The 20,585-nt window shown below is 36.1% G+C and overlaps 1 protein-coding gene across 8 annotated transcripts in view; it reads right to left on the reverse strand.

Annotated features, from left to right (window-relative positions):
- The window catches only part of ROCK2 (Rho associated coiled-coil containing protein kinase 2), a 149,791-nt gene that overhangs the window by 8,856 nt on the left and 120,350 nt on the right, over positions 1–20,585 (reverse strand). For 3 of the 8 annotated variants that reach the window (XM_027620937.2, XM_027620941.2, XM_027620943.2), the window contains exons 21-33: positions 14,141–14,210; positions 13,192–13,295; positions 12,843–13,029; positions 9,838–9,931; positions 9,645–9,739; positions 8,702–8,881; positions 8,357–8,525; positions 7,834–8,010; positions 6,135–6,205; positions 5,084–5,172; positions 4,567–4,645; positions 3,109–3,370; positions 2,810–3,023 (exon numbers count right to left, since the gene is read on the reverse strand). In XM_027620937.2, coding sequence (XP_027476738.1) covers positions 2,810–3,023; positions 3,109–3,370; positions 4,567–4,645; positions 5,084–5,172; positions 6,135–6,205; positions 7,834–8,010; positions 8,357–8,525; positions 8,702–8,881; positions 9,645–9,739; positions 9,838–9,931; positions 12,843–13,029; positions 13,192–13,295; positions 14,141–14,210 — 1,791 coding nt within the window. Of the gene's footprint in view, positions 1–1,146; positions 1,208–2,809; positions 3,024–3,108; positions 3,371–4,566; positions 4,646–5,083; positions 5,173–6,134; positions 6,206–7,833; positions 8,011–8,356; positions 8,526–8,701; positions 8,882–9,644; positions 9,740–9,837; positions 9,932–12,842; positions 13,030–13,191; positions 13,296–14,140; positions 14,211–20,585 lie in introns of those variants that run through there. The other 5 variants (XM_027620942.2, XM_027620944.1, XM_027620939.2 and 2 more) reach the window with 4 other exon arrangements.

The raw sequence follows: 20,585 nt of genomic DNA on the forward strand, positions 1-20,585 counted from the left end.
CCATGCGAGTTAGTTCAACTAAAGCTAGACTACACAAAGAGCTAGATATTAAATTACTGCTGATATCGACCAGAAATGCTGTTCCTCGGTGTTCCTGGATGATCCTTTCACAGCTCTACCAATTTGTCTATTGGAATGTTATAAGTTAGTGGAATGTTAAAGGCCATCAAGTCCAATGCTTGACTCCCCTTCTAGAGCCATGCTGTTCTGTCAGACTACATACACATGACAAATTGAGGAGGGTGCTCTTTCCCAATGTCACCAAGCAGTCACCTGAATCAGGTACTAACACTGTTTTTTTTTTTTTTTTTAAAGATTTATTTATTTATTTGAGAGAGAGAGAGAGAGAGAGAGAGAGAGAGAATGAGAGATAGATAGCACGAGAGGAAAGAGGGTCAGAGGGAGAAGCAGACTCCCTGCTGAGCAGGGAGCCCGATGTGGGACTCGATCCCGGGACTCCAGGATCATGACCTGAGCCGAAGGCAGTCGCTTAACCAACTGAGCCACCCAGGTGCCCAGGTACTAACACTGTTGGTGCAGGGCATTCACTATTCTAGAGCAAGCAAAGACTTCCAATTTTGGAAATCTCTGACTGCCTGATACTTTTCCCTTGCTGAGTTACAAATGCGCCTCTCTGCTTGGTTCTTGTTCTAATACATCATCTACAGAAAAGTCCTCTAAATCTTTACTGCTGTTTACCATCTCCCATCCTTCCAAATAATTTCTTCAGAAGGCTAAATATCCTTAGTTCCTTCACTTGCTGCACATGTAACACTTTCAAATGATCTATTTACTCCCCTCTGTTATTCTCTTCTGTATACCCTCCAATTTGTGTATACTACTCTTAAAATGTGACACCCAAAATGAAATGCAAACTTTAGGGTGATTCATATAAGACAGACACAGATACAATTTTATGAATTAATGAAGCAATGGAGTCACAGATGTTAAAGACAATGGAAATAATGCTGCAGACAAATAATAAAATACAAAACTGTAAAATGTGCCCATCTTTATGCTTAAAATTTCAAAGAGTATATTAGACAAAAAGTGTTCACAAAAATACCCTATACATCTTAGAGTCAGTTTTGATATTAGCTTTATCTACATGCATAGTTGTGAGAGAAAGAAATCCCTATTACTTACTGTTGCTATGTAAAATGTATTAAAAAATCAATGAAGAATGATTCGAAGGGCAGGGCCAGAACTAAAACAAAACAAAAAGCAACAAAAATAAAAAGTAAATGTGCCTCCAAAAGACCAAAGTGCTAAAGTGGGGAAGAAGGGGATGACAAAGTATTTATAAGTCAGTGAACATGAAAATTGTTATATAATTGAAAACATGCCTCACTTAGTCTGAAATCCGCTTCCATAAATGAATTCTATGTGTTATCACAAGTAGTGAAATCATTAATTTATGAAATAGTACCAAAGAGTAAAATGTATTAAAGGAGTAGAGTTCTTACAGTCCTGAATCTGAAATTATTTGCCCTTCTAGAGTCTCAATCAAAAAGAAAGATAATAATACCTATCTATTCTACTCCACAGGAGTATTTTCATGATCAAATGACAGAATATGCAGAAAGCTGAATGAGAGAACAGATTATGGAAGCACTTTGGAAGCTGTGAAGCACGAGATAGTGTAAGCTATTACAATAGCATAGCATCTATGCACTAATAGTTCTACAATATTAATAACAGAAATTTAATTTTTAGATGTTCTGCATATGGCACATGGAATGACCTTCAGTGTCTTTGAATTCTTTGAGTTTCTTCAGCTTAATTACTATCATATAATCACTAATTTTATAGTATTTAGTTTTCTCATACCTCACAGAAAAATTCAACATTTTCACTGCTGAAACACCAATTCTACCTTTGTCATTCTAAATTACTTCCTTGAGATAACAGTTTCAAGAAAAGTTTCATATAAGATGTTTGTGGTTACAATGAAAAGATTTCTGGTAACACAGCCAGTGCACACCATTATTCATATACTGAAGGTCCTGTGTTAGGGAACAAAAAGGGTACCTGAAATCAGATACCTGATCTTACGTGTTTTATCCTTTAGCTAACGAACCAAACCTTCATGGTCATTTCAATGAATAGCAATATCTACAGATGCCATAGCTAGTAAGCCAAGAAATGGTTATTCTGAATCAAGAATGAAATGATTATTATAGCCATATGAAAATAGTTCCATCAAAATGTTTTGTGCATTCATCATTATCTGGGAATTTATTCCCTAGTCCCAACTCCGCCTCAAATACAAGGAATGCCCACTTTACCCATTAGTTAATATTTGCATTTTTAAGACTGATCTATTGCTCTTTAAATCAGAAACAAGTCATTATTCTAAACTTATAGATGTGAATTAAGAAGATTTCAGTCCTGCTTCCCAAGTCATCCAACATAAAAGAGGCTTAAGAGGTTTGAAATACTAAACATAATGTGTGCACCTGACACAGGTCTGTGTGTACGTTGTCTACTAAATCATATTTTAAATTTGTCAGTGTGCTTATAAAATCTTAAAATATTATGATTACATACATAAACATGACAAAAATGAGCCCTTTACATATTTTTGGTTGAATTTAATGTATGTGTGTGATCTAGTAAACAAATTTGCACTACATTTAACTAAATCAATGAATGAGCCATATACACTAAAACAGTTTCAAACATTTGGTATTCCACGGTTCAATGACATACCAAGCAAAGGGACACTACAATTAGGAAAAGTCTGTAGCTGAACACAAATAGGAAAATATAAAAGATACAAATTTTTAATCACATTTTGATTTATTACCTTGGTTTGTTTGGGGCAAGCTGTCGACTTGGCCGTCTAATAGACTGGTTTTGTTGTATCTTCATCGAAGTTCTAGGAGATGACCGTGCAAAAGGGTCTGGAGCTGGAGGCTTTTTAGGGATCTTTTTCACCAACCGACTAACCCACTTCTGCTGCTCTTCTGTAGAATTTGCTAACAACAACAGATTCTTTGCCGTCGAAATATCATAGTAAACTGTAAAGAAATATTTGAAAAAAATTAATGTCTAAATTCATCTGAAAATAAATAATATTGATGAAGCAAGTAATTTACTATTTACCTTTGCAAGGTGCTATAATCTCCTCCTTTTTGTCCATGTGATCTTTATGACATTTAATATGGCAGCGCCGGCACTCTAAAGCAGGAGGAGGTTTAAACATATGCCACAGTGGCTTCATACAAGCCTCACAGTTGGTTGGGAAATGATAGAGAGTAGGAATAAATTCATGTCCTTTATGGCAAATATAATTTGATTTTTCTCCCACTGGCTCCACTGGAAATTCTTGTTCCTTCTTACTTTCTCCTTCATTGGCATACAGAATCTATAAATAGCAAAAAGAATAATGAGTGATTTTCAACAGAAATTATTTTTTACGTAGTAATTCTTACAGTGTAAATAAAATAATATTAGCCTAAATCATTCAATGAGAAGAAAATGCATTTGATGTTCAAACATTAGTAGGTTCTGTCTAATCAAGAGCTTCTATGAGAAAAGTCACTGGGACCGTCACTTGGCTCACATTTCAGAAAATACCTATCTTGTTCAAACATGCCTACTTATTTTCTCCACGATATCTTACTATGTTTTAGCAATTTAATCTGAATAGGCCAAAAGGTAAATTTTCCCTTGATGGGTGTTAGAACGTTTTCCTGGGAGGGAGTGTTCAAAAGAATCCCTCAAAGAGATGTGGCAATTATACAGATTGATACTCTACGATTCTCAAAAACAGGCGCATGATAACTGCAAACACAGCTTTAACGGAAAAATTTGTATTTGGAGAGCTGAGGAAGAAAAGAGGAAAGGATGTATAATACACTCCAAATAAACATCATAACCATACAGAAAATAAGTCGCCAACTCTCCCACAGTACACCAAGCACAACCGCTTTTATATAGAAGGAACTCAATTACTAATTATTGGTTTGACTAATTTTAAAAAATGGAAGTAGAGAGGGAAGAATTTGGCTTCACTTTAAATTGGAAGCAAAACGGTTACTGGGTGCAGAATTTAACTTCATAAGCAACTTTTTAAATTTTCTAGAGAGCTAAGCATAAAACCAGAAACAGAAGAGAAATAAACATCCTAACAAGGGTGCCTGGCTGGCTCAGTCAGTAAAGTATGTAACTCTTGATCTTGGGGTTGTGAGTTCGAGCTCCACGTTGGGTGTAGAGATTACTTAAAAATAAAAAAAACTTAAAAAAAAAAAGCAAATAAAATAAAATTAAAATGTCATAACACACCTTGAAAACAAGGACAGCAAAGGTCAGAAACATGATATAAACTCACTAAACTTTAACAAGTGCAATGGAGAGAGGAATGAAGATGTATCCAAACAGAATAAGCATGAAAGACAGAAAAAACAAATGACCTTTAAATGGGACTAAAATTGAAAGGTAATATAAAGAAGGCCCAAGAATAAAGAAATCTGCTATGTCTTGTCATACTGAGAACCTTAGTCTAAAGGTGAAAAAAAAACAAAATAAATTCAACCAACCAAAAACAATAAAGCTATTTACCTGAAATATCCTTGGAATTTCTTTAGCATCTGCTCTATATACATCTGTCTGTGTAACTGGTCGGACATGAAATAATTTGCTATAAAAGATTTTTAATAAAGTAATAAAATATTACCAAAGGATCAAATTACATTAGTTATCCTATATTTATGTCAGAAGTTAAAACTGACTTTCGACCCATGTTAGAAGGTCAGAGGATACCTTCTTGGTTCTATTAATTCAATCACTCCTTGAGATTTTGAGTATTTCCAGGAACTCAGAAATTTTCTAATTAGTTTCAGAGAACAACATATTAAAGACCCATGAAATAAAGATATTTTAGCTAACTCTATATCCCAGACTTTCATCTCTATGAAGCAAATACAAGAAAATGTAAAACAGTATAGTACAAGCTATACTATATGAGCCTATCTATTTACATACTATATGAGTAATAAATAGCACTAATTTGACAAAAAAGGTCACATTACTCTCTTTAAAAGAGAAAGTTTCTAAATATTCTAATAAAAACACTTACTCTATATCTAAAACCATGTAAGGATTAGATTGTTCTTTATCTTGTTCACTGTCATAGAAAAGAATCTTCTTACTGCTTACAATCACATACTGTTAAAGAGAGGGAGGGAAGGAATTAATGACTAAAGTTAATATATATCTTATTTATTTTCTTTGAAAATAAATTCTACAGCAATAAAAATCTTATAAAATACTTAAATAACTAAGAAGTTCTCAATATATCCTTAGAGAAGTCTTCCTTAAAATAACAATAAATTTAGTTTGCATACATTTTAAATAAGCAAATTGGAGAGGAAATAAATACAAGTATTTTTGGGGTTGACTTAGCTTCAAAATCCAGTAACACAGGTAACCTTATTGCTATGGTTTGAATGTCTGTGTTCCGCCCAAATTTTTATGTAAAACCCTAACACCTGAGATGGTGTTAGCAGGAGGGGCGCCTTTGGAGGTGAATGAATAGGTCATGAGAGGAGAAACCTCCTTAATGGGATTAGTGCCCTTATAAAAGGGGCTCCAGAGATCCCTAGCCCCTTCCCCCATGTGAGGACACAGCAAGAAGTCTGCAAACTGAAAGAGGGCCTTCACCAGAACCCAACCATTTGGCATCCTGATCTTAACTTCCAGGCCCCAGAACTGTGAGAAATAAATTTCTACTGTTCATACACTACCCAGTCTGTTTTGTTATAGCAGCCTGAGTACACTGAGACATTTACCAAAAATGAACATAATATCAATAAATCATAGTAACAGAGGAAAAGAAATTAATAGGTCTTTCTATCATACCCAGAGTTGTTTTCCCACTGAAACAGCAAAACACCAAGGCCAACAGACTTATGTTTTCCTAACACCAAAACCTGTTTTATTATGATGATGATGAAAGGTTTTTTTTTCCCTTCACAAAGACACATTTTATCACATCATTCCAAGTCAGGAAGTGCAAAGTTTTATGTGTCTAAAAGTTCTAGTTATATATATCTTACAATTACAAATGTAAAACGGCTAGAGCTAAACCAAAAGCAAATAAAAGAACCATATTCACAAGTATCAATTACCTTTTTAACCCATCCAAACTTTTTAGTGTTGTTTCGTACAGGCAATGAAAGCCATCCTTCTAGTCTTGATTCTATAAATAAGCAGAAGATATGAGGATAAATTTACCAATTCTCCTAAGAAAATGAGGAATTCAGTAAAATTTTAATATAAAAATCACAGAACATATCAAATATGCCCTTCAGAATTTATCATTACACATTATCTAGGCTATAACAATTAAGCAGGATCAGTATAAGCAAGTTATGGAATGCCAAACAAAATCCAGGTTACAGTACATTGAAAATACATACTCTATAGCTTATAAAGTCAAATGCTCCCTGCTGATTAAATTCATGCATCTGCAAAGTTCAGCAGAAAAGGTACAAGAAAGAGAAGCAGTTCTCTATTCTCACTAGTGCACCTGTATTAGAATTCTTTATTTTTCCTTTGGAGGCCTATTTATGGATATAGTGCATATGCATCTTCTTCAAAGAGAACACATTTTAAGTGAGTAATTACATGTTCAGAGAAAATGGATTTTTTAAATGGCTAAAATAAAATGAAATAAAATTGTGTATATTACAGATCAAATTTGGTTAATGAAGAGCAATATAACTAAAACATTTCTAAATTCCAAAATAGCAAAATCAGTAAAATTCTAGTTCAACAAAGGAAACTGCCTGAATCCTCAGAATTTGTTCCAATGGCATCTGATCAGTACCATTTAATGAAATAATTAGGTGCAACAAGTATTTGTGGAGGTTATTCTTAATAGTCACTTATTGAACTGTGCTACATGCTTAACATCAATTTTCTTTAATCCTTACAACCCCACAGAAAGGTTACAAAGGGATGCACCTCTGACTCCAGAACCTATACTCTTACTCTCACATCAACAACCTTCTAGACTCTATGAACAGAAATGCTGTCATTAAAAACAGCCTACATAACATAACTGTGTTGATGTGGCCCTATACTAAATCAGATCATCTCTAACAATGAGTACACTGAATTTTATTGCTAAAATCTAAAACTCCAATACAATCGCTTGTGACTTATGTTATATATGGTTATATAGCTGGGCAATGTGACAACAATGTAAATAACTATAGCTATTTCACTTTGCATTCAATTAGGTAAGAGACTAAATTCTACCTTATATTCAACTGCTTATACACTAATTTCCTATGGCATTTACATTAAACATGGTTTGTACTTATACGAACTTTGTGTTAAAAGAGATTTTATATGTTTTCCATCTAGTTTCTTCACTTAAACTCTTAAGTCCTTTCAGGGCAAAGACTGGGCCAAATTGTCTTAAACTCTCTTTTATGGCCTAACACAACATTGACTAACTAAACACTCAATGAAAACCTACATACATCTTCTCAAACAGTCTAGGTGGGTTTTTTTGTACTGTCACTCTTAATATGAAACTTCAGGAAGAATTTCTCGTTGGCTGAAAACGGATGACACAGGCAGTAAAACCATATGCTCTTAAATGATATAAAGTTGACAAAATAAGTCTATCAGATGTAATAGCAATGCCATATGACAATACCTTTAAAAATTCTTTGTTCATGCAGCATTTTCTTTTTAACTGAGACCAGCACAATTTGTTAGAGTTAGTGAATATTAATGTTATAAAAATTTTGTAAAAGGACTGAAATTAAGGGTAGTGGGGAAAACCCCAAAGGTGAAAGATTTTCAGGATATCACCTGTACCATTAGGTTCCGATGAAATAGGTAAGTAAGGCAAAGATTCTTCTTCTGAGTCAGAATCAGAGTCAAGAAGCATATGAGAACTGGAAGGCTTAGTGGCAATATTGAGAGAAGTAGAGGAACGCTGGTAGGTGAATGACATGGATTCCATAGTGCGTGATTGAGTGATATGAACTAAACACCCAACATAAAAGGAAGTAAGAATGCAGAAAGAAGTTAAGAAAATAAAGTGAAAATTTGAAAAAAGAGCTACCTATAATATATAAAGAGCTAATTTAAGTAACTGAGTATGTGGAATTTTCTTTTGCATTTTTTTCACAAGAATTTTTGTCAAAAATCAATAAATAAAGTTTAAACAGTTGTGTGAATCCCCACTCCAAGGAGTATGTTTTTTCTTAAAGAAATGACAAACATTTTTCTCAGGAGCAGTCAATCTCAGGGCTTAACACAATCAACAGCTTTATATTTAAGACAAAGGCTTTCAATAAAAATAACATAAAAGCCGAAAATAAATCTGTACCGGGAAATCCATCATCTGCCTCAGCATCCCCTGGTCCGCTGCCTATACTGGAACTATCCAGACCGATATGCAACGCCTGGAGCTGTGACCGCAGCTGCTCAATGTCACTATCTTTACTGTCCAGTGTCATCTGCAGTTCAATTCGAATCTGGCTCTCTTCGGCTATTTGCTACAAGAGATTACATTAAATTAATTGGATGTCACATACCTCATAATTTTGCTTAATTCAGTAACAATTCTGAAGTAATAGAAATGTTCTATAACCAATAAAATATATATAGACATAAAAATACTTCTACTTCTTAAAAAGAAGTCTTCAATCTAGAGTTCAAAAAGTATTCTTACAGCCTGCATTTCATTCAGTTCTTTCTGATACTTGATCATCTGCTGGGTCAATTTTTCACGTTCAGATTTAAGCTCCATATGTAGCTTTCTGTTCTCTTTCTCTTTTCTCCGCACATCAGTGTCACTACCACGCTTGACAGGTTCTTTTCGATTCATTATCTCAGCCAACTTATTCACAGCCTTCAAAATATAAAAATAAGTATGTAATCAAATAAATCATATTGATGGTTCCTGATATTTCACCAATAGCAAGTTATGTGACCAATAATAATCTTCCCTTTACACACACAGTAACAGAGAAACACGGTCTATATTAAATAATACAGTCCTTCATTATTCATTATCCTTCTCCTTCTTCTTAGTTTTTCACTCTCATGTTTTCTGAGGAAGGTAATTTAAAATGTTTATAGGTTGGATCTGATGTCACTTTCCACCACTTTGAGTTTTTAGTTTCAAGAGAGACTTTTACTGGGCAGATCCACTTTTATCCTGGAGGAAGAAAATTTTGCATTGGCGGCATCACAGTAGTAAAATACAGTATGTCCAAACCAGAGAACTGAGCATCTGGGACCCACAAAGATTCATGCTGTAAATACACAACCACAGAGTTGGCAGAAAGATGGTTCAAGAGCCAAAGGTGCCTTTTTCAGACTAACCCTTTCTCAGGCTGTCAGCAAATGTTCACTCTAATTTCTTAAAAGCAAAAAAATTTACCAGATGACAATAAAAATTTAGGAGGGAATGTGATTTCAATATGGAAAAATCAAGGAAACTTAAACACTGAACTGGACAATGTTAGCCAAATCTAGCTGCTCGCAACTGGGCAAAAACCAGGGAATTGTGATGGTTCACAAATACCGATATACTCAATGACCGCTACAGTCAATCTGCAGAGGGAGACTAAAAAATTTTCAAAATCCTCTTTATACTTTATCACACTCACTTGAGTTTTAAGTGTTCTCTCTGTAAGCAGCTGCTTTTCAAACTGTGCTTTAATAGCAGCTGCGCTGATCTCCTCATCTTTCAACCGTGACAGCTCTGAAACACGGAGAAATGTCAAGATTATATTAACAACTACAGCAGTGACAAAACATTAGCCATATTTAAAACAAATTTTATTCTTTGTTAATACATACGTTCTTGGGCATCTTTCAATTTGTTATTTAATTCTTCTTTCTCATTTGCAAGATTGGCAACATCACTAGTTAGTGTCCTATTTGTTTCTTCAAGCTAAAATATGAAGTGGGAAAAAAAATCATATCCCCATTTACAAAATATAAGTTATAAAGCACTTATTCAAAATAAAAATAGACTAGAATGCTGCTAAAACTCTTATTTTTCTAGGTACATCTATCTCTACATTTTGTGGCTTTGTGGAACCTTACGGAACTTCACCCTTGATGAACATTGCGCTAACTATCACAGACTTTGTGTGCACCCCAGAAAGCCAAAACCTGCTCCTTCTCTCAAAAATCCTTAGCAGCATTTTTAATGAGAAAAACATTTAATAAACTAAAAACAAATACTACAACAAAGCTCTGCATTTCATCATGTAGAATAAACAAATTTTAAAACGGTAGTATTTCTTTCAGAACATTTTAAAACAAAATTCTACTAAAGCTGACATCCTTGTTTATTATTCTCTCCAAACCCTACTCCTACTCTTCCTTCCCATCCGAAAGAAATTGTATTGTGAATTACGTGTTCATCCTTCCCATCCATGACTATACACTTCTGTTACAAACACGTACAACAGTAAATAGTGTGGTTTTATGTGATTTTGAATTGTCCATAAACAGCATCACACTGTATCTTTCTGTAATTGCTTTCACTGGACATTATATTAAGAATTAAACTGTTGGCATATAAAGATCTTTTTTTTTTTTAAGATTTTATTTATTTGACAGACAGAGACACAGCGAGAGAGGGAACACAAGCAGGGGGAGGGACAGAGGGAGAAGCAGGCTTCCCGGAGGGCAGGGAGACGGATGCGGGGCTTGATCCCACGACCCCAGGATCATGACCTGAGCCGAAGGCAGACGCTTAACGACTGAGCCACCCAGGCTCCCCCTGGCATATAAAGATCTTAATTAATTTAACTGATACAGTAGTTCCATCTTCTACCTCATTTCATTTATCCATTCATTCGTCTATTGATAAGACATTTGAATTTTGGGGGTGTCTGGGTGGCGCAGTCAGTTAAGCGTCTGCCTTCAGCTCAGGTCATGATCTCAGGGTCCTGGGATCAAGCCCCACGTTGGGCTCCTTGCTCGACAGGGAGCCTGCTTCTCCCTCTCCCTCTGCCGCTCCCCCTCCTTGGGCTCTCTCACTCTCTCCCTTCTCTCTCTCACATATATAAATAAATAAAATCTTTTTAAAAAATAAAATAATCAACTTCCACATATTTTAGGACTCTCTCGGGCCCCCTCCCTCTTTGGGAGCTTTGTTTTGTTTTGTTTTACTTTAAACAAGTAAAGCGAGAGAGGGAACACAAGCAGGGGGAGTGGGAGAGGGAGAAGCAGGCTTCCTGCGGAGCAGGGAGCCCGATGTGGGACTCGATCCCAGGACCCGGAGATCAAGACCTGAGCCAAAGGCAGACACTTAATGACTGAGCCACCCAGGCGCCCTCTTTGGAAGCTTTGTATTATCACTTTACTATCGTTCAATAAATTTTGCTTTGGGGCATCTGGGTGGCTCAGACTGTTTAAGTGTGTGCCTTTGGCTCAGTTCATGATCCCAGGGTCCTGGAATCGAGCCCCGCACTGGGCTCCCTGCTCAGTGGGGAGCCTGCTTCTCCCTCTCCCTCTGCCGCTCCCCCTGATTGCGCTCTCTCGCTCTCTGTCAAATAAATAAATAAAATCTATTAAAAAAAAGACATTTGAATTTTTGCTATTACAAACATTTATTTTTTTTTTTACAAACATTTTATGCTGCTATGAAAACTGCCTAAATTTCTTCAGCGTATTTATCTTAATATAGACTTTCTTTGGATTATGTGAATATTTAAACTTTCACATTTTGAATATTTAAAATACTTAAAATAAATAATAAATATTTAAAATTGCCATACCACTTACTATACTATGCCATCTACATTTACACTCTCCATAGTTGTAAACGAGAATGTCATTCCCCACGTCTTTCAAACACCTGAAATTAGTCAGATACTGAATTTTGCCACTGTAATGAGTATGAAATGGTATTTCAAAGTTATTTTATCTAGCCTTTCCTGAAAAGTAGTTATGTTAAGCATCTGCTTATGTTTTTAGAGTTTTCTCTTTTGGCCTATTTTTCTTCTGGATTGTTTAACTTTTTCTTAGTGAGCTCGGAGGACTACCACATGTGTTCCTGATACTGGTCCCTTGATTAATGAATACATTGCAATATCTTCTCCCTCTAATTTGTTTGTTCTCTTCTGCTACAGTAAGTTTTGGATTTCGTTCTAATTGTTTAAAATTTTTCTTTTTCACATTTAGGTCTTTAAGATAGCTAGAATTTATTTTTGTTATGTTGTAAAAGGATCTAACTTGATTCCTTTCCCTATAAAAATAGAGTCATCCCAAACCATTTATTACATCTGAATCCTTTTCCACCGATGTGTCTATTACCACTACAACCATATACCACATTCCTATACGTGCATGAATCTGGTTCTGGCCTCCCTATTCACTTCCACTGAACAGGATTAAAAATCCTTGTTCCAATACCACACTTTCTAACCACTGTAGCAAAGGACAAATTCAACTACTTAATATTTTACTCCTCTTTGAAATTCTCATTACAATTTTTTTCAACATGCCATAGGAGTACCTTCATGGTAGTTTCAAGATTCTTTTCAACTAAACTTTGTTTGACAAGGAAAAAAAAAAAAAGGCTTATACTGTTTCTGCATCTGGTATTTTCCTTTCACTTTATTCTTTCACTCTGAATTTACCAAAAGGTAGCGCGCCACTGGAAGTAGTTCTTTTTTGAGCCTCTGTCTGCCAAACACTGAGAAGCTAATGTTCACTGGACCCAAAATCCTATAGCCAGCACATAAGATTTTTCATTTCCATCTGTAGTACTTCCCTAGTGCTTTTATGGAAGACTGATGATATAGTAATTTAATTAAAATCAAAAAAGAACTGAAAATTTTACTTACAGATGCAATTGTAGCATCTTTTTCAGTGAGTTCCTGTTTGTGTCTAGCCATCATCTCTTTGATCTCAAGCTCCTTCATGATTTTCTCTTTTTCCAAATCAGAATATTGCTCTTCAGCAATGGAACGAGCCAGCTGCTCTGAATCTGCTTTGGTCAAGGTGATCTCCAGTTGAGCAGCCAAGGAGTCCCTACATTTTAATGATACATTATTTTAATGTCCAATTTTCACTAGGAGGTCAAAGTGTTTGTGTAATGCACTTACATCAACAAATTCTTACTTGGAGTATAGTAGGCACTGTTCTAGAAGAGTACATGACTATGAACAAAAGAGACAAGGATCTTATTTTTACCTTTCTTCCTGTAAGTCCTGTTTCTTCTGTTGTAACTCTTTACAAAGTTTGGTCTTTTCTTCACATTCTTCTTTAAGTTCCCTCACCTGTGTTTTATAGAGGGTCTAAATAGCAAAACAGAACAGAAACATGTCATTGCCACCACCACCATCACCACCATCATCATCAATTTTTTTTTACAAAGCAAATCAACTAATAAAAGTTCCACTAGTAATTTAGAAGTTAGATTTTCAACTGGATATCAGACTGAGGTTTCTCATTAAATGACCCCGACTGGCAGAATAAAGAGGCAAAGAAAAATTACTAATTTGTTTATTTTTTTAAAGTTTTTTTTAATTTATTTATTTGACAGAGAGAGAGAGCGAGAGCAGGAACACAATTAGGGAGAGTGGGAGAGGGAGAAGCCGACTTCCTGCCAAGCAGGGAGCCTGATGCGGGGCTCAATCCCAGAACCCTGGGATCATGACCTGAGCCAGAGGCAGACACTTAATGACACTTAACGACTGAGCCACCCAGGTGCCCCAAAATATTACTAATTTAGACAAGAAAATTTTGTTGGCTTAAATGAAACACAGGTGACATTACTACGTCATATTTTAAAACCGATCTAAAAAAGTACAAACATTAAAATGACAATTTTATATCTTTCACTATGAAAATTCTACCTCAAAAAGCCATCCTTTTTTAAATCAATTTCATAGGGTATTGTGCATTAGAACTATCATTCTAGCAATGATAACAGATCTCTGTTAAGCTATCAACAGTCATTTGCCCCGCTGTTCTTTTTATATGAATTGTGTAGTACAAAACATCCTATCCAAATCCCTGTCTGGTATTCCCTATAAGAATCTGTTCTAAAGACAAGAATCATTCTCCTAGTTCTGCAGCAAAAAAATTTTTTAAATTCTACAAATGCGATAATTTTCAAATTAATGTATCTGGAACTTACTGAGAAATACTGCTCTGCTTCAAGTTGATCCTGAAGTTCTTTCATTTGCCCATCTGCATCTTGACGTTCTCTGTGGGGACATTGAAGCAAAGGTTCAAAAAAGCTACACACATAATAAACTAGCAACTCTTGAAATGTGGTCTAGGGAACCACTGGGCATCCCCAGACCCTTAAAAAAAACCCCAAGAGGTCAAGTTATTTTCCTAATACTAATCATCACTGCATTGTTGTTTTAATTCTCATCCTCTCACGAGTGCGTATAGACTTTTCTTGAAGTTATATAACATAATGATTCATCATTCCAACAGCTAATGAATGTGTGTTTGTATGCTCTTGTGTTTTAAAATTTTCTGTTTTAATTTCTAACATAAAAAATATCATTAGATATAACTCACATAAATAAAAAATTTTAAGATAATTTTTAAGAGTATAAAGGGGTCCTGAAATCAAGTAGTGATTAAAGCAGTAATACTAAATTACATATTCTCAAACATTCACTGTAATCAGCCATTTCTGCCAACCAAGTAGAATTAAAAGAGCACCTGAAAATTGGTTATCTTAGGATGACTAAAAAAATGACAGGGAGGGGAGGAAAGGAGTGCTCATTTTTATGTTTAAATGTGGATGTTAAATGTGCACGGATCTGTACATATTATAAAAATTCACTGAGCGCTACATATTTGTGTATTTTTTTCTGTATGTATATTACTCTTCAATAAAGAAATAAAGGTAAATAAAAAATAAGTAAAAAAAAAAAAAAAGCAAGCCTAACAACCCATTTAAGAGGTTGGGTTGAAGTAAGTTAAACGTTTGGGTTATAAAAAAAAAAAAAAACAAACATAAAAATTACAATTATTCCAACTCAAAGCTAAGGGGGAAAAATCAAGTTGGGAGAACAACACAACATATATGATACAATTAACAAACAAAAAAACAAAAAAAAACCCCAAATCTACAAAAAACTCAACCCTATATATACTTATACAGATGTATATAGGAGAGACAAGTAAGAAGGTATGGAAGGATAACTAACAAACTGCTACTGTTCTCTCTGGAAAGATGAACTATGTCTGCATTCATAAAGGGGAAATGGGGGTGCCTAGGTGGCTCAATCGGTTAGGCATCCAACTCTTGATTTCTGCTGAGGTCATGATCTCAGGGTTGTGGGACTGAGCCCAGTATCAGGCTCCATGCTCAGCACGGAGATTTTTGAGATTCTATCTCTCCTTCTCCCTCCCCACCCCAACATGTGCTCTCTTTCTCCCTAAAATAAATAAATAAGGGGTGCCTGGGTAGCACAGTCGGGTTAAGCATCTGCCTTCGGTTCAGGTCATGATCTCAGGGACCTGGGCTAGAGCCCTGGGTCGGGCTCCCTGCTCAGCGGGGAGCCTGCTTCCCTCTCTTTCTGCCACTCTCCCTGCTTGTGTTCTCTCACCCTCTCTCTCTCTCTCAAATAAATAAAATCTTTAAATAAATAAATCTTTAAAAAAATAAAAATAAAAAATAAAGAGGAACATATACTGTTTTTCTTTTTAATTATAGTTCTGAGAATTTTTATAGGGAGAAAACATTTGAATGCCACTTGGATATTTAAAAATATATACAGGGGGCGCCTGGGTGGCTCAGTTGGTTAAGCGACTGCCTTCGGCTCAGGTCATGATCCTGGAGTCCCGGGATCGAGTCCCACATCGGGCTCCCTGCTCAGCAGGGAGTCTGCTTCTCCCTCTGACCCTCTTCCCTTTCGTGCTCTCATTCTCTCTCAAATAAATAAATAAAATCTTAAAAAAAAAAAAAAAAAAATATATATATATATACACACACACAGGAAGGGGGCGCCTGGGTGGCTCAGTCGTTAAGCGTCTGCCTTCGGCTCAGGTCATGATCCCAGGGTCCTGGGATCGAGACCCACATCGGGCTCCCTGCTCCGCAGGAAGCCTGCTTCTCCCTCTCACACTTCCTCTGCTTGTGTTCCCTCTCTCACTGTCTCTCTCTGTCAAATAAATAAAATCTTTAAAAAATATATATATATACAGGAAGAAAGACTCAGATCAAATGATTTAATCATATTATTTTCAATCTGTGTATTACTTAAGGCTTTTACTCTTATTCTTATTTAACATAATTTGGTCACTTTGTTTACTTATTGGTTCTTAAAACCTCAATATAAAGGAAGTTATCATTCAATATCACTTGTCTGTGTTGTATCTGTATTTTATTAAGGTGTGTACTATTAAAAATGATGATTCTTATTTTCCTGAATCAAAAATGTGAAAGATGCTAATAATAATATATAAAAGGTCAATTTTTAAGATGATCTCATCATTACCAGCTAAGCTCACTTGCAGCAAACCTCAGTATACTTTTACTATTGTGATCTTGACAAGCTGCTCGCATTCGTTTACATCTAACTTTAAAAACCCAATATTTATCAGGTATTTAAGAAAAGTATTTTTCCCAAAAAAACCACATAATATGCACATGGTTGCAATTAAATACTACAGAATACCACAGAAAAAATTACAATGAAAGGTAACAGTCTCCTTATCCACACCCTAACCCTATTCCCCTAGAGGAATTTACTTTGTTTCACTTCTGTGTTCTGTCCTTCTGACAATTACCTCCACATCTCAGCCTATTTAAATCTGGACACAAATTTAAAATATTATTTACCAACTCTCCACTGCCAAAATAGGAACTGAGCTCTTAGCATCCCTAACCTCTCCCCAACCCCTATAATACAGGTGTATCACTGGCCTCAGCCACATAACCACGCCTCACTTCCTACTGCATCGACCACAAACCACAAGGCCCACCCCAGTTTGTGATGAGGAACTGCAACACTCCCATCCTTTATCTTGTTTTTGAAATTGCATGAGAACACGTCTAAATGTGGGTCTTTTCTATTTCCTGCTGAGTCCTTTCAATATAAAGACTTCTCTTTCAGCTATAGGAAACTGTTATATATATATATTTTAAAGATTTTATTTATTTGAGAGAGAAAGTGCAAGAGAGAGAGCGAGAGCATAAGCAGGGGGAGGTCAAAGGGAAAAGGAGAAGCAAACCCCCCGCTGAGCAGGAAGCCTGACCTGGGGCTCAATCCCAGGACCCCAAGATCATGACCCGAGCTGAAGGCAGACAACTGACTGAGCCACCCAGATGCCCCTATTACTTAATAACTTCCTCCACTTGGTTTCTCCAGACTTTTTTGGTGCTGGAACTCCCGGGACAGTCTCTGTGTCTTACCTATTTCTCTCATATCTTCCATGTCATTCCCTCTTGTTCTATGTCTGATGAAATTTCTTTGAATTTTTCTTTGAACCATCCTAATACATGTATATGAGTCATTCTTAACCTTTGACAGCTCTTCCTATTCTGGCTGCCCTTTTTGGATTATGCCAGGTTCTTGTTTAACGGAAGCAGTATCTCCTACAAGTTTTTGATCAATTCTAATTATTACCAACAGGCTTTTTTTGGGTTTGTGCTTCTTTTTGTTAATTTCTCTTCTTTCCTTGATATATTTTTCATCTGGGGATACGTTTCCTTTTTCTTTATCATAGTCTTTCTCTTTCATACTGCACACTATCCTCAAATGCCTAGTGATACTTGGTTGTTCACTTACAAAGGAGATGACAGAAATTTTAATCTCTATGCATGTGGAAGGGGTTTTCTACCTGGCAAACTTCAGTTTAAGATGAGAGGCTTAAAAAGCCACATAAGCAGGGGACCCCTAAAAGGCAAAATGAGAACTCACTCCATACTAGCAGCTCTAATTATCTGCAAAGGGTATGCCCAATTTCTTTCTTTCTTAAGATTTATTTATTTGACAGAGAGAGACACAGCGAGAGAGGGAACACAAGCAGGGGGAATGGGGGAGGGAGAAGCAGGCTTCCCGCGGAGCAGGGAGCCCGATGAGGGGGCTCGATCCCAGGACCCCAGGATCAGGACCTGAGCCGAAGGCAGACGCTTAACGACTGAGCCCCCCAGGCGCCCCTGAAACATTTTCTTCTTCACTAATACCTCACTTCATACATACTCCTGGCTGCTGCTTCCTCTGCCCTGTACATCATTAGTGAGGTTTCTACTTGCCACTACCTCATTTACTAAAGAAACTTCTTGTCTTCCAATCCCTCGTAATTCTTGATACGGATTTATGCATTTAAAAAATTCCTTTACTAAAGTTTTATTGGAATCTTGGAAGGAAGAAAAGATATGTATGTTGACCATTTTCAAATGCAAGCCTACATATAGCACTTCATATGTAAATTCCCATTGCATGTATGTATCATTTTATCCTGGTATTCCAATTACTTACGTACCATCTTACCTCTCCCTAAGGAGTAACTTCTGATAAAATGCTATTAAGATTCTTAAAGGTAGGAAATGTACCTGATTCATCTTTGAATCTCCCACAGTGACTATGAGTGCCTTACACATTACAGGTAAGCATTCATTCATGCAACATTTGAGAATGTACTATGTGCAAGACATTAATTAGCGGCTGGAGAGAACAAAACAAAAAAAGAGATGGTTGCCATTCAGTGAACTTATAATGTACTAAGGTGGTTAAGACAACAAATGTGAGTTCTTTGGGGGAAAGGGGGTTAGGAACTGAAGGATTAAGAAACAACAGATCCATGTGTACTGACAAAGAAAACGAGGGGCATATACAGTAAGTACTATAAATTTGGTATAAACAAAATGTAATTAGATCAAGAGAGGAAACACAATCTAGATGTTTAATCAGCTCTTACATTCATATAACCACTATGGTTAGAGCAGATACTATGGAGAATATCTATTTAGTCAAGTTGTTTTAAGGGTCCACAGCTTGCACTCTTGACCAAAACTGGGCCAATGAATTCCATCCCAGAACTTAGGGTACTTTCTGAAATTGGGGTCCCGAAAAGTCAAATCAGAGTCTCTCCAAATAAATGAAGCTATAAGATATATCTCTAGAGCTTGTCCTTCTTTAAAGACCAAGTTTTCTGTTAAATGGAAAAAACTAGGTCTAAAATGAGAGAGAAGAATAAAGCTAATATATAGGGAAAAAACAAAGATGAAGATACCTAAATATTGTTCAAGTTTCTAGTTGTAATTTTCAAAAGTTGAAATCTCATCAAGTTTAAGAGTCTAGGCCTACGCAGGCAACAGATCAGCAAAAAGAACAAAATCTTTTAAATCATCCTCTCCTAGACAGTGTCAATATAAGAATGCTTGGTCATCCTTTCCTAAATAGTGTCAATCTTCTTGACCTGTCACAGGTCTGTAAAAACCAAGCAATTAGCAGTGATGATAAGAAGAGAGGAATCGTTGCAGTAGTATAGTAGTTTTGGGGTTGTTTTTTCTTTTTAGATTTTATTTATTTATTTGTCAGAATGAGAAAGAGAGAGAGAGCATGTGCATAAGCAGGGGGTGTGGCAGGCAGAGGGAGAAGCAGGCTCCCTGCTGTTCAGGGAGCCCGATGTGGAACTTGATCCCAGGACCCTGGGATCATGACCTGAGCTGAAGGCAGATGCTTAACTGACTGAGCCACTGAGGCGTCCCTGCAGTATAGTAGTATTAACAGTAACAGCCGCACTAGTAATGGCCCCTACCATTTATTGTGTGCTAAATGCTATAAATGTATCATTGTTATCCTTACAGAATGCCTAACAAGGAAGCTCTTACTGCCCCTTTTTGTAGGTTTTATGATAAAAGGCTCAAAAAGGGGGCACCTGGATGGCTCAGTCAGTTAAGTGTCCTACTCTTGATTTCAGTTCAGGTTATGAACTCAGGGTCCTGGGACTGAGCCCCACATTGGGCTCTGCGCTTAGTGGGGAGTCTGCTTGAGGATTCTTTCCCTCTGCCCCCACCCTGCTCGTGCTCTCTCACTCTCTCTCAAAAATAAATAAATAAAACTTAAAAAAAAAAAAAAAGGCTCAGAGAGGTTAAATATTTTGCCTGATGTTGGTCAGCTAGTAAGTAACAGGATTGGAATTCATACCTCAATCTGTATCCAAAGCCTATGTTCTTTCCAAATAACTGGGATCCAATATGACCTTTGATCATGATTCAGAAGAAGGATTTATACTATTAATGACTGAATGGGACAAACTTTAACGGTATATTTACTGTACACCTTAAAGGATTCTAAACACTATGTTTTCTATTTTCTAAGCAAATTAAAAAGAATACTAAAGTGTATCATAAAAATGATTTAAAAATTTATATGATATTTGCTTAATAATCAAACATGTCCAAGTCCCAGAAACTGAAGGAACAAACAAAAAGTACATGGACAGTAAGCTTGAAGAACAGTGCTGAGAAGGAATCTTAAGAGCATGAAGTGAAAATCCCAGAGAGTTTCTTCTAGTCCAACAGCAACATTCTATCATTCTATCATAATAAGGTAGAAGTAGTAAGAAATCATTGGGGAAGCAAATATAATCTTCCTGAAGGACAACAG

This window comes from Zalophus californianus, chromosome 8, assembly GCF_009762305.2.
Source record: "Zalophus californianus isolate mZalCal1 chromosome 8, mZalCal1.pri.v2, whole genome shotgun sequence".
NCBI classification, from domain to species: Eukaryota; Metazoa; Chordata; class Mammalia; order Carnivora; family Otariidae; genus Zalophus; species Zalophus californianus.